Below are 23,427 nucleotides of genomic sequence, written 5' to 3'. Positions count from 1 at the left end.
AAAGAAAAACAGGGTGGCCGACCTTGCGTGCAAATGCTCATCACACCGTTTGTTGCCTTGCCCCGTGGCATTATTTCTCAGGCCAAATGGTCGGGATTTGCCACCCACTCGCCACCAACGCCCCACCCCAACCGACATGCCTGGACGGGTACGATTTTGTGGGAGCAGGTCCCAACTGCACCAAACCACATGCAAGCATGCAGGCTTTTTGTCGTGTTGACGGTTGCATCGGACACGAAGCGAGTCCAGTCTCACAAAAAAACTCACTCTCACTCTCTCTCTCTCTGCTTCTTGACTGCGTACCTGCATAAACCTCTGCTTACACCTCTTTGTTTACCCCGGTGGCATTCTTTCCGCCAGCTCTACCTCTGACTCTTACCTCTCTTTGAAATGCCACCTCTGCCTGCCCGCTTTGACCCATTCAAACAGAATTTCGCCATCGCCATCAGCCTCTCCGGGCTCCTCCTAGGATGATGAGGATGATGCTGCTCCATGCACATGCAGTACGCCTGCTGCATGCACCTGATAGCGTGTGGTTGCCGGTTTGGATCGCCTGCGCTGCTGTTCAATGAAGAGGTGTTGAGGAAAATTTTGCAGCAGAGCACACGCGCACGACAATACTAATGATAACCATGCCAAACAATGGCTTGGCACGATCACGAGGGGTTTCGCCTATAACGGCAGCAGCGACAGCGGCGACAGCAACGTGAATCCACCCACGCGGGCGCACCAAACCTGAAAATAGGATGCAACTCCAACGACTTCACCACCCTTCACAGTCTTCCTCAATACCCCCAACCCCGCTATGCCCCGCTCGGGCGCTCACGCTCATGCCCCCGCTCCCCTCACCTCACCTTTCCTGCCTTCAGCTCGCCTCGTCCCCACCCCCACCCACCCTCAAGCATTCCTTGATGACCTTGACACACCCCGACATACTCTCATGTACATCCTCTGTCCACCCCATCAGCACCAACCGCCACGCATCGATAAAGACCCACTCGTTCCAGTCGTCGCGTGCATGCTTGCACCAATAGCGCGCTGCAGCTCAACGGTCGAGTGGAAAAGCTGACGGGAGCAGAAATTTTCGCGTTAATGATTGTACATATCCATAGGTCTGGTTCCACTTGAACGCCCCCATCAATAGGCCAACCAGCCGGGCCCAACCTCCAGCCCACCCACCAAACAACCTCTGTTGCCCTCCACCGTGTGCAGAGTCACCACCAACTCTCTTCTTGACTAATTCATGCCCTGCAAGTTGTTCGCCACAGGCCCAAGGGCCATTTTTTTTTTTCCCCGTGGTGACTGCCTCTGTCTTCCGGTCGCTTGCCCTGTAAACGACCAGTTCCAGAGGAGCAAGATGAAGCTCTTGCTGCCGCTTTTGGCGGTGGTGGTGGCCACCACCACTGCAGAAGACGCCACTTCGGTCCTTGACGGGACTCCACAAGGCGTGCTGCGCTTTTTGTTCGGTGGCAGCGCCGAGGTCAAAAACTTTTTCCTCAACACCTTTGAAACTCGCGTGCACCATTGGACCAATCACCAGGCAAATGCCGCCGATTTCATCGCGCAACTCAACACCATTGAACCTCTGGTCGAGTCCCTCACCTCAATGGACGACTTTATCGAGCGTTTTGATCTGTGGGGTGAGGACATCATGGTGCGCACCAACGGCGGTGAGATCAGCGACATTCTCACCACGGCCGAAACCGTTGACGAGCCCTTTCTTCGTGGTCTTCTCGACGATGGCAACTCCTTTGTGATCAAAACGGAGCTTCACCAAAGTCACGGCTCTGATCTCGAGCGCCACCTTGCCACCCTCTTCGCTACAACTGTAGCTGTACATGGTTACGTGACCCCGCCCGGGGCCCAGGCCCTCAAGGTTGGTTGCTCCCGCCATTCATCCTCATGCCGGACCGCCACGTCGCCTGTACTTTTTGCTGCTGTCCTCTGCCATCTCATCTGCCATGTATGTCCCATTGACCAATTAGCCACACACGGATCCCTACGATGTCCTGGTCATTCAGACGTACGGCGAGAAGCAGTGGACCATCTGCACGCCGCAGCCTGCTGGTGCACAGAACCGCACCGATGCCGAAAAGGCCCAGCTTCAGGAGATTGTCCGACATAGCATTCAAGGCTGCACCCAGTACGAGGCCTGGCAATTGGCCAAGATGGAGTGCCAGGCCATCACCTTGAAGGCAGGCGACGTGCTCTATCTTCCCAAGGGCATCATTCACTATGCGACCACCACCGAGAGCATGGGCTCAACCCACATCACGCTTTCACTTGAGCGCCTAACCCACAGCTGGCTTGCGCTGTTTGGCCGTGCCTGCGGCCTTGGCCTCGATCGCGCCACCTGCCAGCAATATGAAGACGTTCTGCTCACCGCCTCCCTCACCCCCAACGGGTTGGCCTGGCTCAACTTGGCTGCCATGCCTGCTGTGGAGAGCGATCCCACCACCGCCGTTTGTGAGCGCCTCAACTACCTCATGCTTGGTGATGAGCCCACCTCCTTGGTCAACCTCCTTGCCGACGACCACACCCGCAAGCTCAACATGTACGCTCGCTCCAACAAAGACCTACGAGCGCTTCTGACCACGATCCTTGACTGCTCCGCCCCGGATCAGGTCATTTTTGCCATGAGACAGACTCATCGTGACTCTATCAAGCGCCGTGAAACGGATCACCGCCCTCCCTGCTACTACTCAAGCAGCTGCAACGACTACAGTAGCTGCGACTGCAATGGTACGCACCTCCGCGATGAACGATCCTGGTTTGTCTGCCATCTTTTTGACCACCCGGTATCTCACTCAACTCTCTCGGTCATACTCTCCATATCAACCCGGTGACAGACAACTGCGATGACAACTGCAACATCTGGGGCGATAACTGTGATGCCGAGTGCGACGGTTCATGCGGTACGAAGAATGCACCTTGAAGTGGCACGCATTTTGCCTTTCAATCGTAGTTTAGTCTGTGCTCACCGTTCTGTCTGTCTCTCACTCAGACTGCGACAATGGAGTGCGTTGCAAAAACGGCTATTACGTTTCGGATTACTGGCGTGGCGAATGTACCGACTGCCCCAGCGGCAAGTATGGTGACGATGGCTACTACTGTGGTGATTGCTGGCCCGGCAAGTACAGCAGCGGATCTCGATCGACATACTGCACCAGCTGTCCTGCCGGCAAGTACACCGATCAGTACACTCAATCTTCGTGCAAGAACGCTGGTCAGGGCTACTACGTCAGCTCTTCTTCCAGCAACTCTCGCTGGTCCTGCGCCCCCGGCAAGTACAGCGACGAGGAGACGGCCACTTCATGCAAAGACTGCTCAAGTGCCAACTTTCCCGGCACCTATCAGGATCAGTATGGACAAGGGAGCTGCAAGACTTGCCCAGAGGGCAAGTACGCAGTGGGTGATCGTGCCACCTCGTGTGTTGATGGAGTTGGTGTCTTGGTGCAGCCCATCATGTCTGCTCGTTCCATGGAGCTTGTGATCGAGAACAGCGGTCCTCCCCGCGAGGGCTTTCGGGTGACCCTTGGCATCTGGCGCAATGACGAGTACGCCTGGGACACGGCGGCTGGTTACCCCAAGGAGTATGATGCCGATCAAACAGGCGGCAGCTACGATGCTCAGACACGCATTACGCTCAACTACCTGATTCCGGGTACCTACTACTACATCAAGGTTGAAGGGCGCCAAAATGGCGGCTATCCCGACTCCTTCGAGTATCCGCAGGCACAAACCGCCTGTGCTTGTGGTGCCAGCGAAGTGACAGGTGCGCCGGCAGACGTTACCACGCGTCAGCATCGCGGCCGCGTTTTCTTTGCATTTTCGGACATGAGCTACTGTGAAGATGGTTTCTTGCTCTACCGTGATGGCTCTTCGTTTACCAGCGGTTATGACGTCAAGGCTAGCCAGGCTTGCGAGCGCCGCTATGCCCCGGAAACCATCTATGACGATGTGGCCACTTCCTCGGAGCTGCAAGTGGGCCACACATACCAATACTGCATCAGCGCTTACAGCAAGACCTCATTTGTCTGGGCTGAAGACTCTGGTCTGACTGGTTCATATGAATCGGCGCAAACGTGCATCTCGCATCAGGTTCTTTGGGAGGCCGAGCTCACGGGTCGCGTGCAGCTTACCGATGCCGCCGGCAACCTGGCGGTTGCCGACACCAACATCGAATGGTTCTATGAGCGCAACGGGGTCTTCGTCCTGGGTGGCAACCTTACGACCGATGCGGATGGTCGCTTTGCCGTATACGTCAAGACTGATCTGCTGGGTACTGAACAGGAGATGTTAGTGCTACGCCCCTCCAAAACGAGCGGCACCGTGCAGCACAGATACACGTGCAATGGCCTCCCATGCACGGAGCAGCGCATTCTTGTCAAGGCTCTTACATTTGATCAAGAGACGACGTTTGTGGATGCCACCACGGTCCCTTTTGAGGGCAGCGTATTTGTCAAGGGTACAGAGCACGCCAATTATGCGCTTGGCTGCCCTCTCCGCAACGCTCGCGTGTGCCTCTACAATCACCACGCCCACACAGCCCTTGGATGCGCACGCACCTCCATCACGGGCTACTATGTTGTCCCCGTAGCGGCGGGGCTAACCGTGTACCCTGTCGTAGAGTACAACAACCATACGTTTGAACGCGTGAATACGGGTCGTGCGCCCACGGGACGCTATGACAGCGTTTCGCTGGCTGGTGAGGCTCTGACGTACGACTACTACGCAATTAAAAGCGATGAGGTATCGCAGCCCACCATCTTTATCGACACGTCCGCCGCGACCATGACCATGCAGATGGCCGGTGGCCGCTGCAACCGTACACTGGGTACTACCACGGTGCAGATCACCTACGCGACATGCTTGGCCACTTGGAGCAAGGACATCACCTTCAGCACATATGAGCACGTTGTGGATTTGCCTCAGCAAGAGTTTTTTGTCGAGTTGATGGGTGTTCAGCACGATAGCGAAATCCTCGGTGAGACAGTGCCGGCTTTCTTTGAGGAGCACGGTGGCAAAAAACTCACTATCGACCTCAAGGCTGAAGAGCCAGACACGGCTCGTTGGGAGTACCATCCTGAACCCCAGATCACTGTGCACCTGTCGGGAGATCGGAGCGGCGAGTGCAGCTTTGCAGTCCTGGAGCGTGAAGCGCCCACTACCATCTCTGTCACTGCCATCGAGCCCTTCTGGAGTACGATCGAATCTTGCTCATGGGTTGAAGGCAATATCACACTGGTCAATCAGATTGGTGAAACCCCAGAGACAGTCACTGCTTTGTTGCGTCAGAAGATTATCAATGCTGAAAAGGCTGCGCGCCTCGGCCGTTGCGCTGGCACGGGATGTTACGTGCCTCTGGAGCTCGCTTCCGACGATGCAGGCCGTACCTTTCACTCGGCCCATGTCGCCTTTGAGGCCATGGGCGGTGAACCCGAGCTGGTGATGGAAGTGGAGGGCGTCGCCAATGCCAAGCTCCTAACCGCTCAGCTGGACACGGCGTTTCACTCGGTCAGCAAGCTTGTGCCCGTCGTTGTCACCGGCGACAAGCTCATTTCTGAGCTCTTTACCATGGTATGTTAGGTTGTCCTGCACGCTTGTACCTGCATCGTGATGATCGTTTCGTCTAACTGAGACTGCCAATTTTCTCGTTGGATCAGGACTTTCCGGAGTACTTCCCCCTCATGATTCTCTACGACCCTCCGGGTGGATCCTCTTATTCCTACTATGTATGTTTTGACAGCAGACAGTTGCAATCCGATTCCCACGTTTGACTCACTGTGCGGTGCGCTTCGCTTGCTAATGTGCAGTCAAACACTGTGTCCTCGCTTCGCGTTCGTCATCGTGAATTTGCGGCGTTCAAGGGCGCCTACGTCGCTGGTAAGTCGGCCGGCATCAAGGAGCTCAGCTCTATTCATCTTTGTTGTTCCTGTCATCTGTCTAATCCGATCTGTGGGCGTGATGTGTAGAGAAAGTGTCGTGGACTTGGGATGTCGAGTCCAGTCTCTGCGCTGGTTTCGGCGTCGAGGCGTGTACCAAGGTAGCCAAATCTGAGGGTGGCGCTGGTCTAGACGTAAGTCAAGACAATGCTCATCAGAGCGCTACTGTGACATTGCATCGCGTGGCACTCATTGGCGTTGCATCGGTGATCTGACCTGCGCAGGTTGCTGCAACGAGTATGTCGGCCGATGTCAAGGCCAGCCTGAACGGTGATGATAGCGTCACTTTTGCCACTACCATTTCTGTACAAACATCTGATGACCTTGGCTCGCCCTCGGGACACATGTTCATCACGCCTGCCTTGACTGTTCGCTACATTGAGACTCGAGAGGTGCTATTCAACGCCTCGGCCTGCAGCACCGAGGTCATTGAAAAGGTGACTTGGTCTTTGGGCGACAGTGGTTCCAATACCAACTCGTTTACCATCAAGATGTACGCCGACATCCGAGATGCCGAGGTACGTTCCGGGGTTCACCTTGCATTCCAAGGAAGCACTCGATTTGTACATTAGCCTGTGCTTGGTGCATTTTGTCTCATGATTGTTGGTCAATGCTAGATCCCCACCTTGGAAAATAACTTGGTGCACGCTGAAGCCGATCTGGCCTCTGCCATGACGTCAGGCACTCAAGCCGAAAAGGACGAGGCCCAAGAAAAGGTTGACAAGCTGAAAGAGGCCATCTTGGGCTGGAAAGGAATCCTGAACTACACGGACGAGGTTCTCTACAACGCTTCCACCGGTGCTCTTGAGCCGCTGACGGGTTTGATGCCGGGTGAACTCTTCGATGCGGCTCGGGATCTGGACCGAAAGCCCGACGGCAAAGCTGCTGATGAACTCGAAAAGTACAGCGCCATTTCTTTCATGGGCGGCGGCCAACTTTATTCATATGAGGAGTCTGTCGGTGTTGCCAACAGCACCAACGCGGGAACCATGGTGCACGATGAAGGCACAGTTGGAGGTTTCGTGGAGAATAAACTGGCAATTGCCGGCACCGGCCCTGCCTTTGAAATTGGGATCGGCTACCAAATGTCAGCTGACCGAGCCGATGTGACGACCAAGGAAAAGAGCTCGGAGAGTGTACGCGGTTTTGTCCTTGGCGATGGCGATGCTGGAGACAAGTTTGTAGTCAAGGTACGTGCACTGGGGCGTGCTTCTGGACATGCGAACGAAGCGGTAGCATCGTTGCTCATCATGCCGGGCCCTGCTGGTCTATTGCACTCGGATAGATTTCGCGTGATCCCATCTATGACACCTTTGTATTCACAACCGTGGCCGGTTCTTCCAAGTGCCCTCACGAGGACAATACGTATGCCCGCGAGCAGGTCGGCAGTTGACCTCACAGTCGTCGATATGCTTTGAGCCTTTGCGACCAACATGAGAGACCTCACGCTCAAATTGGTTTTTCCCTCGCTGTAGCCACGCCTTATTATTCAGAGCCAGCCAACCGGCCCTGTGGCTCCTGGCCATAGCGCTCTGTTGCACATTCGCCTCATCAACGATGCCAATGAGGCAAACCAGTTCCAACTGTGGGTCCTGTCCCTCCACCAGCCTGCTTCTTGCCTGGCCCCGTTGTGAAGAGGCCCTCAGCTCATCTGCGGTTGTTTCTTTGCCGATGTTTCGCAGCTATGTGCGTGATATTGAAGGCTTGGACGTTCGGATGAATGATGAGACGTTGCTGGGTGGCCGTTTCTTTGAGCAGATGGCCCCATATTCAGAGTATGAGGAGGTTGTGCACGTCACTCCGATCGAAGGACACACCTCGGTGACGTTCAAGATGGGATTCCGTTCCCAATGCGAGCATGACACGTTCTTGGTCACTGGCAGCTGGTCGCCTGCCTCTTTCCAAGCCTCTGAACATGAGATCACCATTGATTTTATGCAGCCCTGCTCGACAATTGAGTGGGCTGGCGACGTTGCCAAGTCGGGCCGGGTTGTCATCAACACCAACCATGCCGATGCGTACTATCCTTTCCTTGCTCGTAACCCCGGGGCCCCAGACAGTTTCTGGGCTGATGACGCGCGTCTTGAGGGCGTGAATCTTGAGTTTCGCCCCTATGGCAGCACGAGTTGGACCACTGCTGTGTCTGGCCCAGTGACCGAGTCGCGATTTGGCTACGCTAGTCTCGACTGGCAGGTGGAGAATCTGGCTGATGGCCGCTACGAGGTGCGCCTGTCTACCCAGTGCGAGTCCTCTGGGAGCGCCGCGGAGGGTGCTGACAGCCATGACGCCGGAACCATTGAGGCAGTTTTGGACCGCGCCGCGCCCCGTGTCTTTGGCCTGTTTCCGCGTGCTGGCAGCGAGGCCGTGCCTGGCGACAACGTCGAGGCGGTCTTCAACGAGCCCCTCAATTGCGAGAAGCCCTCAACGGTTCGCGTGACGGTCAAGATTGGCGCTGAAGTCACCGTGACCGAGCAGGTTCTGGACGTGCTGTGCCAGGGCAACACCATTCATCTTTCCATCAGCAACGCCTTCTCTTCGGCCGCACTCAGTGGCAAGAGCGTGCAAGTGACGCTCAGCGACATTTACGATGCTGCCGGCAACAAGATGAGCCAGCCCGTGTCTTGGTCCTTCACCTATGCGGAGCTTGCTGACGCTGTGCCCGTCCCCGTCTCCCTGGACGGCTTGCGCTTCAACGTGCCCTGGAATGCTTCCTTTGGCAATATTGAGTCGACCGCGTTTGTTGACTTTTCCGCTACGCTGGCCAGCGAGCTGGCCACCGTCTTGTCGGTGTCGGAAACGCGCGTGGAGCTCACGAGTCTGCGCGAGGTTTCGGGCGGCGCACAGACCGTGGGCACGCTCAAGTTTTTTATCCCGGCCGATCCCGCAGGCCCGGCTGCCAATGACGGGCTGAGTGCTGAGCAGCTGGCCAGTTTGTTCCTTACCACCCTGTACATTGATGACACGCCGCCCTCGCTCGTCAACGGTGGCATCCTGGAGGCCCTGGATTTGGACTATCAGCCTTCCCAGAGTTTGGCCGTGGCCCGTCGTGCGGCAGCCGGAGCAAACATGGAGGCAGACCTCCCGGTTGCATCCTCTACAGCGGATAGCAACGACAGCGAAGGCAATTCGGCTGATCTCTATCAGATTTTGACGCTGGGCGTGTGCATTTCCCAGTTTGCGGTCCTTGCCGTGATGCTTGTCCGCCGTAGCCGACGTCGTGCCACCGAGGATGTCGCCACCGCCGCCCTCCCTGCGACTTTGCAGTAGTCACCTTGGCGTGACTCTTTGACGTCAAGCCTTTTTGTTTTTTTCTTTTTTCTCCTCTAACTCTCCCCTCTGTTGGTCTTGTTTGTGTGTGTGCGTATTTGTGCGCTCGCGTGTGCTCTCGACGTGCACATGCCCAGCACTCTGGTGCATGAGCTCGGGAGCTACTTGTTTGATTTCTTTTTCTCTTTCCCCCTAGTCAGTTTCATTGTTAACATCTCAGCTCCTGACGTGTTCATTTTATCTCCCAGCATGACGGCAGATCGTCTTTGCCATCTCTGCCTCTGGTGCACTGTGCAATTGACCTTTGTGCATTATCTCGGGCTGTCAGTCACTCTTCGCCTATCCCAACAGATTTGCACGAGCTCAGGCAAGAAGCCATGCTGTCCATTGACCCCGTTTAAGCCAGTATGCCCTTGAACTCCTTCGTCAAAGTGTAGCTAAGACACCACCGAGCCATCCACGTCACAAAGTTACTACATGTAGTAAAGTAGCATTGAGTTTCTCAAAGTCTCTTTGAATCTCTCTCCTCTTTTTTACATGTGAATCTCTCAGGTCTCCTCTCTCTATCTCGTGCCTGTTTCACTCTAAATCTCTCTCTCTCTCTCTCTTCAACTCTCTCTCTAAATCTCTCTCCCTCTCTTAATCTCTCTTTAAATCTCTCTAAATCTAACATCCCTCTCTCTCTAAATCTCTCTCCTCTCTCTAAATCTTTCTCTCTCTCTCTTTTTTTTCCAACCCAAACAACAAGCAAGATGAGATTGTGGGTGATGGCAGTGGCGGCGGCGCTGAGCTTCTCGGCGCTCGCGAAAACGACAACAGGGGCGGATGTGACCGTCTTGGACCAACCCATGCAGACGATTGCTGGTTGGGGCAGCAGTTTGTGTTGGTGGGCTGTGGGTACGTCGTGTCGCAGGCTCCGGCCCGAATCGGAGCTGTCGCTCATTTTGATCGCTGGCACGCTGCTGCTCAGGCGTCGGCAACTGGAAGAATGAGAGCCGATTCGATGCGGTGATGGATCTTCTTTTCGATCCCATCCGCGGTCTTGGCGTCAATCAAGTTCGCTACAACATTGGCGGTGCGGCCGTACTGCGTTTTTTTTCTTCTCCTGTTGTTTATTTCCTGCCACGACTGACTTGTTCAACCACGGCTTGTAGGCGGAGAGAATCCCATGACGGGTCACTTTCTACGCCCGGGGGCACTGGTGCCTGGCTTTCTGCGGGCTGATGGGAGCTATAACTGGAACGCCGATCCGGCCCAGCGGCGCGTGCTGCAAGCAGGAATTGCCCGTGGGGTCAATCTGACCATGGCCTTTAGCAACTCGCCGCCCTACTTTATGACCAACAGTGGCAGCGTCACGGGCGCTTCGGACGGCGGCAACAACCTACGTGATGACCAGTATGCTGCCTTGGCCGATTATCTGGCCACCGTTGTGGCCCGCTTTGCCCAAGATCCAGCTCTTGGCCCAATCGTCTTTGATGCCGTTACACCGTTGAACGAACCAGTCTCCAGCTGGTACGTCCGTTCACCTCCCGGTCATGCCGTGTTGGCCATGTCCAATCATTGTAGAAGCTTACGTTTTTGTGTTGGATGCGTTGGACATTGCCTTGGGTAAAGGTGGCGCTATGGCAATGACCAAGAGGGGTGCCACTTTGATCGCGACAAGCAATCCGATGCCATTGAGGCGCTGGGTGCGGCGTTGGCGCGCCACAACGTCTCACAGACCACCGTGGCAGGACCCGAAGAGAATAATCTCGATGATAGCCTGGCCAGTTTGCAGGTGTATAGCCAAGAGGCCCTGGCATATCTGGGGCTCGTGACCACTCACACCTACAATGGGGACCATCGGGCTGCATTGGCCGCTTTTGCCGCTGACCATGACAAATCCCTTTGGAACTCGGAGTTTGGCAACGGCAATGGCCCAATTCAGGGAGGACTTCAGCTAGCACAACGCATTGTTGAGGACATTAACTTTCTCAATGAGACGGTGTGGACGCTTTGGCAGCTCGTCGATCTGGACACGCCCCCCGGCTATTCGGGCTGGGGCCTCTTGGGAGCCAGTGCGCACGAGGATCAGCTCTACCATCTACGATACGGTGGTGACAATGGGCTCTGCTTGCAGTACGATGCCGCAGTCGACGGTGCCACCCTTGTGCTAGCCAATTGTACAGCCACGGCAAACCAGGCAAGTGATGAGGAGAAGTTCGTCTTTTTTTTTTTTCTTTTTTTTTTTTGTTTTTTTGTTTTTTTTTTTAAATGAATGGGATAGCGCTTGGTGTCTACCTGCACTCGAGTGTAAAAGTTTGACTGACCCGAGCGTTGTAGGTCTTTTCGATGCGAGACTCTCAGATCCGGGCTGGCAACCAGACTGGCCTATGCCTGGACGCCTGGGGAAAGGCCATGCAGCTGGGAGACGCTGTGCGGTTGTATGGGTGCTGGGGCGGCGCCAATCAGCAGTGGTCGCTCGACCAGGCGCAGGGCTGGGTGCGCCTCAACAACGCGTCTGGAGCTTGTCTGGGCACGTCGGGGGCAGCACCAAGCATCAATCAGTGCGCCGACGCCGCGACGTGGTTGCTTCAGCCCGTTGAGGAAGGTGTCATTTTGCCCGATGGCACTCGTGATCGCTACGTCGACGCTGTGGTCGAGACCTGGACCGTGCGCAAGCAGTACTATGCCTACAAGCAGTTTACGTCGTTTGTGCGGCCTGGCGACGTTGTATACGCCGTCCAAGATGAGACTGGGAACAACACCGTGGCCGTTCGCAAGCCCAACGGCACCTTGGCCCTGGTACTGGTCAACCCGGGCGAGAGCGTCGTGAACCGCAGCGTCGATCTAAGTGCCATTATCACGTCTAGCGCATTTGGACATGTCTGGGCCACGTCGGACAGTGCCACGCTCAACTGCACGCAGGTCGCAACAGTGGCGGTGGAGCATGGTTTGGCCAATGTGACTCTAGCCGCGGCGAGCATCAGCACGCTGGTTGTCCACCCCACGGCTGCCTCGAGGCGGCAGGGCCATCTTCCGCCAAGTCGAACCTCGTAGTGTCTTGGTGGCGTACGGCGCATCCTCGAACAGTGATTATTCCTAAGCCGAGAAGATTGAGAATGTTTGTTACATGTTAGTTTGTTTGAATTATAATGATGTATTCACGCCCGAATAAGCAGGCTTATTTTGAAACGACGGAAAAAAGTCATTCATCAATTGGAAGCTCTTATCAACGATGGCAAAAGACGGCAGGTTTGGGGTCTGAAATACAAGCAAGAAGCTCAACAGGAGAATCCCTGTGTTTTACTTCAGTTGGCATCTGCGGTGGGGGCGGAAGCCGAGACATCGGCGGGGCTTTGATCGGCCTCTTGGAGTTGAGCAATAACGGCAGCCTTCATTTGCGAGGCTAGCTCTTCAACGCAGAAAAAGTCCACGTGGCCACACTCGTCGAGGAAGAGGGTGGAGGTAGGTTTGAGGCACTTGACGGCTTGCTCCGAGAGATGAAAGGGAACGACAACGTCGGCGCGGCCCCAGACCAAGAGCTTAGGGATATCGAGGGTACCGACAATGTCGTAGCGGCTCTGGAGGCCGGTCAAAGGAAAGTTGCGGACCGTGTCGAGGAGGGCAGGACCAAAGCCGGGGTGATACTTGCCCAAGTCATAGTTGCGCTGGACGGTGGCCTCCCAGTGTTCCTTGGCGCCAGGGCGAAGGTGATCAGCGTAGGCCTTGGCGGTGTTTTTCTCGGTGGCGCCTTTCCCCACCATGCTCATGAGGAGCTCGCCGACGCCGGGGACCTTGACGAGACCGGCAAGGGCCGGGAGCGGGGTGGGAAGGCCAGCGGGGCAACCCAGGGTCACGGTGCGCACGAGACGAGGATATTGTGCGGTAAAGTTGACGGCCAGGGCTCCGCCCATGCTGGTACCAATGACGTGGAGTGCCTTGCCGCTCATGTAGTTGGTGTCGGGACCCAGCTGCAGGAGGAGCTCACTCAGCTGCGCGGTGTAGAGTTTTTCATCGTTCTTGGCCTTGCCATCCAGCACGGCATCGCTCCACCCGCGACCGTAGAGATCGGGCATCAACACCTGATAACCCAGATCGACGAGTTCCTGAGCCAAATTGGCAAACTGGCCGCCATCGGCGCTGATGCCGTGAATGCACAGCACCAGAGGTTTGTCGGAGGGTGTGCCCCGCAGTTGATAATGAACCTACCACAACCCACAGAGATTTGTGAGGAACCGACAAAAGCAGAGCTCAATGGTCCAGGGAGAATCGGCCAGTGCACACCCGAGGCACCACAGCCCACACAGCACACACAGCACACACAGCGCACACAGCGCACAGATCACACACAACGCACAAATCACACACATCACACACATCACATACAGCACACACACATACACAGCGCACAGATCACACACAGCACACAGATCACACACAGCACACACACAGATCACAGCGCACACACACAGCGCACACACATACACAGCGCACAGATCACACACGGCACACACACGCCGAGCACACACCGAGCACACACCGAGCACAGAGACGTACCGTGCCATGGGAGAGGGCCACAAAGGAGCCAGGGGCTTGGGCCAGCCATTCGCCTTTGGGTCGAGTTGCCATTGCGAGTGTTTGGAGAGACCAGGAGACTGAAGCTGCCGGTGCTAAAGGGAAAAATAGTGGTAAACTGCGACACTCGGAGACCAAGAGACCAAGAGACTGGGGGTTGGACTATTGGTGATCTAGTAGAGAAACCTGAAGACTGGGAGACTCGGAGCTTGTAAAAAAATGCCGGCTCTCTCGTTCTCTTCTATGTTAACTTTCAACGTTACCTATGTCGACTTGTGGGAAAATTCAGAGATTACTCACTGCTTTCGTGTACTTTTTACAAAGGTAACTGTGAGCGGGAAGCGTTTATAAACCAAATTGTTTTAGCGCCGTTTTTCCCAATAGACGTCATTCAACGCGAAACAGCTTCATTCCGTTTTCTATTTTTTTGTCGACAAATCCCATTGGACAAGTCAAAACTTGTTTTTTGTGTGTGTGTGTGTCTCTCACTTTTTTTTTTAAGTTCACTGGCGCAATTCACAACAACAATAACAACACACACACACACACACACACACACACACACACACACACACACACACACACACACACACACACTGCACTTACGATGGCTGCGCTGCCGCCGCTTTCAGGTCAGTGTGTGCCCGATTTGGACCCTCGGGAAAGGGTGGCTCCTCCGTTCAGGTGAACAGCCGCGGCGATGGGCTGCATTTGGCTGGAGTGTCTGCACGTATTACCTCTTTCCTCCTTTGCTTTTTTTTTTTTTTTTCTCTCTCTCCCTGGGTTGACGAAGACGTGCCGTTCACGTTGTTCCCGGGTCGGTCTGCACCGCTTGACGGCGACATTGTGCGCTCCCGTGACAGGTTTGGTGGTCTGCGTGGATGTGCGCACCGACGGCGTCGACGCCTCTGACGCCGTGAAGCGCAAGCTGAAAGACTTGGGCGCATCTTGCCAGCAAACACCGGGGCGCCGCTGTACCCACCTCGTGCGTTGTTCTTAACATGGTGTCTGCCATCGTGCCGGCTGCTCTTGCTTGCTTTTCCACAGTTGACCCCCCTCGTGCACCTCCGCCTCCGCCATCTCATGCTTCCTTTTTATTTTCCGATGCCCTTGTTGCCACAACGGTGCCAGGTGTTCAAAGAGGGAAAGAAAAGCTGCTTGACCAAGGCACGCCAGCAGTCGCATTTGCGGCTTGTGACCGTTGCTTGGGTCGATGCGTGCGTGCAAGCACACGCGCATGTGGATGAAACCCCTTTTCTCCTCAAGCCCACCCCGCACGACTCCACCCCGACGGCTTTGGACCGTCAGCCCTCACCCGCCTCGCTTGTTGTAAGTGCCCCATGTGCAGCTTTTGTGCTTCACACCCACGCCTCTCCCTGTTTGTTCTTCCACCCATTTGAATCTTCTCTCGTCGATTATTGGCCGTGTGCTGGAATGCTTTGATGAGGTGGCTGCTGCTCATTTTTCCCGCTCTCTGTTTTGTTAGGCCCCGCCCTCGTCTCCACCCACCGCCCTGGAAACCATGGCTGAGGAACCTCGCCCCCTATCCCCTTCACTTCACGACACCCCCGATGAGCCCAGCTTGGAGCTCTCGGCCACGGCTGCCGACGAGGACGTCGCCCGCGTCAGCGATGCCCTCGAAGGCACACCCAGCTCAACGCCGCCCCTCTTGGCGTTGCCAAGCTCCAGCTCGGATTTGGCTTCAGGCAAGGGAGCCAAGCTGCTTCTCTCCCGCAAGCGCCCACCAACCACGCCCAGCGAGCCCGTCGTAGACCAAGCCCTCAACGACCACCCAACCGAGTCGATCGCGGTCAAGGATGAAAGCCCTGCCGAGCTAGCCACGCCAAAAGAAAGCGCATCGACCATAACGGCTGCCCGCCAGGACGACAAAGACAAACAGGCCACTCCTCCTGCCGTCAACGACGACACACAAAGCAGATCGCCAGCAAAGGACGACGTCCACGACAAGAAGAAGGCCAACGACACGAACGAGTCCGATGCGCAAGAGCAACATGAACAGGACAACCACAGCCAAAATGATGGCGCCGACAAGCTCGAGGCAAGCAAGACGGCAGCCGATGAGGACCCTTCAGCAGTGGCTGCCTCCACCGACCCACAACCCAGCAGTCAGCCACAGGCCCAGGGCGAAGAAAAGACCGAGGGCACTGCAGACGACCAGTCATCCTCCGATGGCGCGGCCGTCACCCCCGCCACTACGACAACCACCAAGCCACGATCAAGCAAAAAGGCCAAAACTTCTGCCACCAAGTCCAAGGAACTTTCAGTCGAAGGCGCTGGTATCGGCGCCACGGGTGAGCCTCAGACCAAACGCGGTAAAAAGAGCCCCGTCATCAAGGCCGGAGCAGACGCGTCGACCAAGGCCTCAAAAGCCCGCGTTTTGGCCAACAGCACCAAAGCCAATGCTCGACGTGACCTCGAAGCGGCGGACCAGGCTCCTGCGTCCAAACGCGCTGCCATCCAGCCCGTGGCAGCCAACGAGACAAGTGATCAAGAGGATTCGGAAGCCACGCTAACCCCGGTCACACGCCGCGCTGCCATCCACAGCATTGTGCTCTCGGGCCTCACCGACGAGTAAGCATGCTCTCTTGTGTTGGCTTGCGCTGGTTTCATGTTGATTCTCTCTCTCTCTCTCTCTTTCTGTTTCTTCCTTACTCTCTTTGACGCAATGCATGATGCTTTTTTTTTTTTTCGGGTTCTCCCTGCAGTGAATGCGACATTGCCTCGGCAGTGCTGCGCCAACTGCGGTCCAGCCACCTCTACGTGATTGCTAGCCAGGTCTCGGAGACGACCACTCATGTCGTCTCGTCGGGTCGGCGCACTCTCAAGGTAAAGCCGCCATGATCCAATGTGTTTGAGCCGCTTTGCTGAGAGCGAGGGCGTCTCAATCCACCAACTGTTCGTGCCTGACCAGGTGTTGCAGGGAGCTGCTGCCGGCTGCTGGCTCGTATCCTTTGACTGGATCGAGGCGTCGGCTGTGGCAAACAAGTGGCTTGACGAGCGCGATTTTGAGCTTCGCGACCAATTTCCCCGGGCAGCTGTACGTTTTCGCACGCACATCATGTCCTCGCCCCGGATGCGGTGCCTGGTTGCGCGTTGACCAACTGCATGACCGAACAAGGGCTGATTGTGTGTGGTGGGAACGCTCGGCCACCTAGGTTTTGCGTGAGGGCAGTCGGCTGCTCAAGAATCAGCGCGTGTTTGTGGCACCGGATGTGTCGCCTTCGCGTAAGGATGTGCTGCGCATGGTGACGGCGCAGGGCGCTCACGTTGTCCCGGAGCGCGACGACGCTGACCTGGTGCTGGACAACGACGCCAATGCGGCAACCAGCAAGACGGGGACGGTTCGGCCTTCCACCTGGCTTTTTGATGCCCTGACCTGGGGTGTTGCGGCGCCCGCGCCCAACTAAGCCTCGTTGGACATTTGGCGAGCCTTTTGCATGTTTGGTGTTGTGCTTGGCGCGTGAGTTTTTGAGTCGGGAAGAAAGTTGTTGAGAAAAATAAGATTGATTCGCTATTGTCTCTGGGCATGACTGGGCCAAAAGCGCCTCGGCGTCTTTGATACTGATGTGGACAACTGCACATTGTTTGGATTGTCCGCGCTGGGCCCATTGCCCCCTGAGTGTTTGCTGTTGTGGTTGGCGCGGAGCTCTTGTGTGGCCTGCGCGGCGTGCGGTTGCCATCCCAATCGACATTGACCAACTGGCATCCTCCTCAAGAAGGAGACTGGGACAGATTTCCCCTCACAAGCCACTCTTATGCTTTCGGAGCACATGGTGGACCTGGTACTTGATCATGTCATGACCAGGCATTCGTTTTTTTTTTTTTTTTTTGCCGTTGTTGTTTGTCACACAGAGAGAGAGACACAGAGACAGACACAGATACAGAGACACAGACACAGAGACAGAGACACACAAAAACAGAGACAAGGATAGAAACAGAAACAGATATAGAGACACAGACAGAGACAGAGACAGAGACAGAGTCAGAGACAGAGCCAGAGCCAGATACAGAGCCAGATACAGAAACAGAAACAGAACCAGAGACAGAAACAGAGACAGAGTCAAAACAGAGTCAGAAACCGAGACAGACGGAGACAGAGACACAGAGACAGAGACAGAGACAAAAACACAAACACAAACACCAACTCGATGTCCTGCCTTTTTCTTCAAATTTTGCTTACTTGCATGCACACACACACACACACACACACACACACACACACACACACACACACACACAGAGGATTTAAAGGGGTTGCGGGAGAACGGGAGGGATTGTGGGGCAGAGGACCGCCGAGGTCGGGGACGAGGTTGCATGGGAGGTGGTGCGGTTGTGGGGTGACCTGGGGCAAAGCGTCACCCGGGTTTGCTGCGGGGTGGGTTGTGGGAGAAGCGTTGCCCAGTTCAACGGCCAGCCTTCCCCCACCGATAGAGCCAGCCGCTTAGGAACGGTGCTTCATGTCCCTCGCGCGGCCGTTAAACCCACCCTCAACAGCTCAGCTCCCACCCACCACAAACGCAAAACTGGTTTTCGGGACATTGGCAGACGGCCCTTGTCATCACAAGTTTGCCCTCCGAGCTCGCATTGGAAACGGTCAAACTGAAGACGCTGCTTGTTTCTGCACATGTCCCCGCTTGTCTCAGCATCAAGGCACCCCAAACGGGTCTTCTCGTTGTCGATGACCCCCCATCAACACCGCGCAACCGCTACCCAAACGTGGAGCCAAGCGACCCCCCGTCCCCCTCGCACATGCGCATCTGCTCTCCATCCAGCTTTGCTTGCCGCAGCAGCCTGCTCACTTAAGCACATCGCAAGTCCACTGCGCGCAGCACCGATCCGCCCGGTCGCCACCGTGACCGCCTCGGAGGCGTCTTGTATTTCCCACGCACAAACGGCACGGTCAATCCAGCCCCGGCCGCTTGCTCTGACTTGTGACCCGACTCTCTTGCTGTTGGCTATCTGAACCTGCTGACCGGGCCTGGCCAGGCCGCGGCCTTGACTGTCATTTTCGCCGTACCTGCCTTTTACCAACCTCCTCTCCACACGCCGTGGCCCCGAGCGCCACTGCTGTGTATTCTTCTCCCCGCCCTCTTTCCGATCAACCCATATCCCACGCCACCGCAAGTCGAATGACAAACCATCGAGAGGTTTCATTCAAGGTCCCTGCCCGCTGCCATGCGCCACGAGGTACGCTTTGCACCAGAGCACCCCATGCCAAGGCCCTGCACCCGCGCGCGCCGTCCTTTCTTTATTCTCATTCCCTCGCCCCGCACCACCCCTCGCCACACCCCTCCAGGCCAGCGTGCAGCACCACAACGTGCTCGACTCGTTTCTGCAACCAGGTGCGTCCCCAGCCTTCCGATTCAGTCTGCCCCAACCCTTGCAGGCACCAACGGTTTTGCGCCCGTTCCAAAACATCCCCTGATGCACTCCCCCCCCCCCCGGCTGCGCCCAGGTCCCCGGCTCTTTGCCACTCCGAAGCGACCGCACCAGTCATCCGCCGCCAGAAGAAGTTCCTCTCGGCCCACAGACTTGGCCCAGCCCGACCGGGAGCTTAATTCCAGCGCCGGTGCGTGACCCCGCCGTCAGACTCACAACTCACCGATTTACATCTCATCGACTCGGGGTCGCCCATGAGTGCAGACACTTCCCACAATTCAATTTGCAGCAGCACTGGATCCGTGCAGGTACGGCCAGCGCCTTTCCAACTGACGCCAGCGAGTTGGCATTGACATGACACAAAACGCGGGCCTCCTCGCCGCGCTTTGGTTCCAAAAAAAGCACCTACTCATGCGACCCCTGATAATCTGCTGTCGCATCTACGACCTGGTGGAAACTCAACATATCCCACAGCCCAAAAGGTTTTTCTTTCACACCCCACCACCTGCCTACGCCGATGTCTTTGCCGACGATCACCTACGGAATGCTAGCTCGCACATCCATCGTCGAGTAAGTCCACCTCGACTCAGCCACCTTTGTTGCAACGGCGGCCGTCCTTCGCAACGCTCACCCCTGGTGCCTGTCCCAGCTGCAACCAACACGAACCCACGTACGAGCACCGCCCAGCGAACAAGCCGCCGGTATCCAGGTCTGTGCCACTCCCCGTGCAGGCAGCCATTGCGTCATCGAGCAGCAGACCATGACCACAGATTCATGTCCACAACCGTTCCAAATTCTTTCAGGTGTCCATCGATTCAATGTTAAAGCCTGTCCCTCAGGTTTGAATCCAAAGGCCTTGCACTGACCAATCGCTGTTGAGGTGTGCCTGATGGCTCTCATCACAATCCTGCATGTCTCGTCCGCAGGCCAAGCAAGAGCAGAGACCTCTGACCCAGGATGACGGTATCGTTATTCCTCAACCCGACATTTCCAGTGTGTATTGCTCGCCTTCTTGCTGGCATACCCGCTCCATCTCTGTCATTGGTGGTTGGCATCCTCACCGCCACCTGTCATTCCCCTGCTGCTGCGCTGCCCACCATCAGACCCCCGTGTCTCCTCGGCGTTGTCGGGTTTCTTGCCATCACATCAGCCCCGATTGTCAACCGCACACAGTGATGACGACTTGACGCCCATGATGGATGTGGCAAACCCGCTGGCGCGTGAACCCGTGTCTCCCGCTGGCCACCTCCAGCCTTATGAGATTGAGCCTTTAATTGTGGTTCCTCCTGCGCCCCCGCACATTTGCGCGGCAACACCCTTTCTGGATAAGAGCCGGTCCAGCCCCCCCTTGATCTCGAACCCCCATCATGACGCTGCTTTCCGACCCTCGGATATCTTTGGTGCGTTGCACCGCGTGTACTTATATCATGTCTCATCACAGGCGATTCTTCATTTCTCACCTTTTAAATTGTGACTTGTTTTCTTGACCATCATCTAGCCCATCTTGAGTTGCCACTGTCTGGCATGCCAGACCAAACCCTATCCTCACCCCTACTGATCCCGGCCAGCGTCATGCCTCTTGACCAAGCGCCCCATCCATGCCACGAGGTCTCGGAAGCACACCGTCCGCAAGGCCCAAGCCCACACCTGCATCGTGCCCAACCCTTCCGCCATTCCATGCCTGCCCGCCTTCCAATGCCCTTGCCAAGATCTGAAGCACATGAAAGCCACAAGACACGGCCAGTAGATCCACACGCCAACCACCATGAGGCTCTGCCTGGGCAAGGATTGCCTCGTCAAGGTCTCAGACGCCGCTCTATGCATGGATTTCCGGTCGTTAGTCCACGTGGCCAGTCCGGCAACCGTGGACTCGATGGACTATCAACCGCTGCTGTTGGGACTCTCACAAGTGCGAGCGCCCACACCAAGAGCGCGGTGTCAGCCTCCCGCCACATGGTCACCACCAAGCCAAGTACCAGGCTCGAACCGAGACGCCGGGCGAGCCTGGCTCATCAACAGCTTCATTCCGCAATCTACGGAACTGCCAACTTGCATCGTCATCGACGCACCCGTCCACAGCACAGCCCCACCATCAGTCCCCGGCACAGTGATGGTGATGATGGTATGAACCCCTTGTCTATCGCTGCAGCTGCCGCCTCGTGGGCGTTTTAACGACTGGAGCAAGCAATCAAAGTGCTTGCAAAGCTCACAAAAAGCAACCCTTTTTGCCCTGTCCAATGATTCAGGCAATAACAGCAATGCCGACAAAAAGGATCTGCCCACCCACCCTGCGCTGACTGTGGCACTTCTCCGGTCACACGACGTAAGGGCCGGTGTTTCAACGGACCTTCCTCCCACTGCGCCACTTTTGCTCAACCTCATGACCACTGCCGTTTGCATGCCCTTTTGCACGTAGATGATGGCTCGTCTTGAAAGCATGTGTGCCGTGCCAGCGGGAACACCGGCCGTGCTGGCTGAGACGTCTTCCACCGCCGTCTTAACCTGGCCAGAGGTACGCACACGCCGTTTCCGAATCCTTGTTTCAGGTTTATGGGTGCTCGTTCACGATGCCTCCTTGACGAAATCCTGCTCTCGCCGCAGATGATGACGCGAATTGAAAGCTGGGGTCATGGAGTTCTCGCTGTAGCTGCCTAAACAGGCTAATTCTAATCCTAATCCTGTCGTAATACATTCATATTTTTTAAAACTTGGTATCAATCGATGTCACGTTTTACGTTCGTTCCTCAAATTCTTCTCTCGATCACCCATAAAAAATTCAAAAATTCAGCACCTTTTTGCGTGTGGCTTGTCAAGTGAGCGGTGCACAAACTAAGGCGGCCCCGGGCAACCATCACCGCAACCCCCCGCAACCTTTGAACCGATTCGGTTGGTTTGGTTTGGTTTGGTATTTTTTTTTTTTTTTCAGAAAAAATTCAAGGAAATTCAAGGTCGAAATTTTTCTTTTTACATGCTTAAATTTAACAACACCATCAATCATATAACTCATGAGCACAAACAAGAAACATGCAAAAACTACTTGTTAATGTAGTTGTAATCAACGCTGCGCCCCTCGATGCAGCGAACAACTTATGAGCAAAACAAGAGCCGCCGGCCTCGGGTCGGAAAGAGCCAAATCGAGAGGTCATACAAGGTGACAGATCGTTCCAAAAGAGCCACATGTGACGGTTGTGGGGAGAAAGAAAACAGAAAATAAAAACAAGCAAGGCAAATGGTAAAAATGATGTCAGTGCACGGTATCTGGAGCGAAAAAATCATGATAGGCGCATTCTAGCGCGACTTGATGCTGAGGATACTCAAGCCTCTTCTGCTTCTTCGTCGTCGGACAGATCCAGATCAAGAACATCGTCCGTGTCGTCCAGGACAACAGCCGGTTCATCTTCGCCATCCTCGTGGTTATCGTTGTTGTTCTCTTGCACAGCTTTGCCATCCTCGTCCCCCCCAATGTCGAGCGTACCTTCAGCTTCCTCGTCCTCCTGACCCGCCTCGGCAATGTGGTCCTCATCCTCGAGGTCCTCGTCGCCGCCCTCATCGTCCTCATCTTCGCCCTCCTCGGGAAGGTCATCGCGGGTTGCATCCCCATCCAGGTCGTCCACATCCAGATTCAGTTCATCGCCGGCAGTGCTCTCTTCGCCCTCGGCCGAATACTCTTCTTGCACAAACCGCTCAACTTGGGATTTGAGCTGCATGGCATCGTGGTGGCGCTGCCGACACAAAATGCAATGGTGAGTACCCTCTTTCAACCTCCAAATCTCCTCACAAGCAAAACCTTCCCGCCACCACACAGTGCGTACGCGATCATCGTCATCAAAATGCTGGCAAATGTAGTCGAGTTTGGCAGTCACATGGTGGCGCATTTCTCCCAGCGTTCGGTAGGCTCCTTCGGATACCAGCTGGCGAAGCTCATCCATGCTCTCGAGCATGGGCCTGAGGTCACAAGAATGGGCCATAAAAATCAGTCCCAATCATCGAGCACAGCGCAAACGGGATGACAAAAGAGCGCACCGCGTTTTCTTGGTTGGCGGAGGCAGGTCTCTGAGTGTCACATTCAACACATCGGCCAAGGGACGCGCCTGCCAATGATTTCAAAAAAAAAAAAAAGAACAATTGTTTAGCAATGGGCATTGGACGCTTGAAGAGAGGATAAAACAAGCGCACGCGCTTACCTGGCGATCGATGGCATCGTCAATACACGTCAACAGGGAGTTGAAAGCTTCAGGATCCATTTCTTCATCCGGGC

General features: G+C 55.6%; 4 protein-coding genes across 4 annotated transcripts; 3 read left to right on the top strand and 1 right to left on the bottom strand.

Annotated features, from left to right (window-relative positions):
* Nucleotides 1-1,357: 1,357 nt before the first annotated feature.
* On the top strand, nt 1,358-9,212 carry MONBRDRAFT_11172 (uncharacterized protein; the record flags this gene model as incomplete). Its single annotated transcript, XM_001748945.1, has 8 exons — nt 1,358-1,876; nt 1,986-2,742; nt 2,850-2,915; nt 3,005-5,580; nt 6,170-6,463; nt 6,563-7,135; nt 7,421-7,530; nt 7,628-9,212. The coding sequence occupies 8 exons, from the start codon at nt 1,358-1,360 to the stop codon at nt 9,210-9,212; spliced, it is 6,480 nt and encodes a 2,159-aa protein (XP_001748997.1).
* Nucleotides 9,213-10,380: 1,168 nt separating this feature from the next.
* MONBRDRAFT_11171 (uncharacterized protein) lies at nt 10,381-12,251 on the top strand (the record flags this gene model as incomplete). The annotated part of the gene is made up of 3 exons (XM_001748944.1): nt 10,381-10,724; nt 10,827-11,398; nt 11,551-12,251. 3 exons carry the CDS (start codon nt 10,381-10,383, stop codon nt 12,249-12,251), a joined length of 1,617 nt encoding a protein of 538 aa, XP_001748996.1.
* A 143-nt stretch (nt 12,252-12,394) lies between these two features.
* MONBRDRAFT_33913 (uncharacterized protein) lies at nt 12,395-13,823 on the bottom strand (the record flags this gene model as incomplete). Its single annotated transcript, XM_001748874.1, has 2 exons — nt 12,395-13,399; nt 13,752-13,823. The coding sequence occupies 2 exons, from the start codon at nt 13,821-13,823 to the stop codon at nt 12,503-12,505; spliced, it is 969 nt and encodes a 322-aa protein (XP_001748926.1). The 3' UTR covers nt 12,395-12,502.
* A 553-nt stretch (nt 13,824-14,376) lies between these two features.
* Nucleotides 14,377-19,359, top strand: MONBRDRAFT_11169 (uncharacterized protein; the record flags this gene model as incomplete). The annotated part of the gene is made up of 8 exons (XM_001748943.1): nt 14,377-14,401; nt 14,633-14,754; nt 15,256-16,361; nt 16,496-16,616; nt 16,702-16,827; nt 16,946-17,131; nt 19,087-19,132; nt 19,246-19,359. Coding segments are annotated over 8 exons (1,846 nt in total), but the record flags the coding sequence as incomplete, so codon positions are not given.
* Between the last annotated feature and the right edge of the window lie 4,068 nt (nt 19,360-23,427).

Source organism: Monosiga brevicollis, genomic scaffold (assembly GCF_000002865.3).
Source record: "Monosiga brevicollis MX1 MONBRscaffold_26 genomic scaffold, whole genome shotgun sequence".
NCBI lineage: Eukaryota > Choanoflagellata > Craspedida > Salpingoecidae > Monosiga > Monosiga brevicollis.
This window is presented reverse-complemented; position numbering and strand designations above follow the sequence as displayed.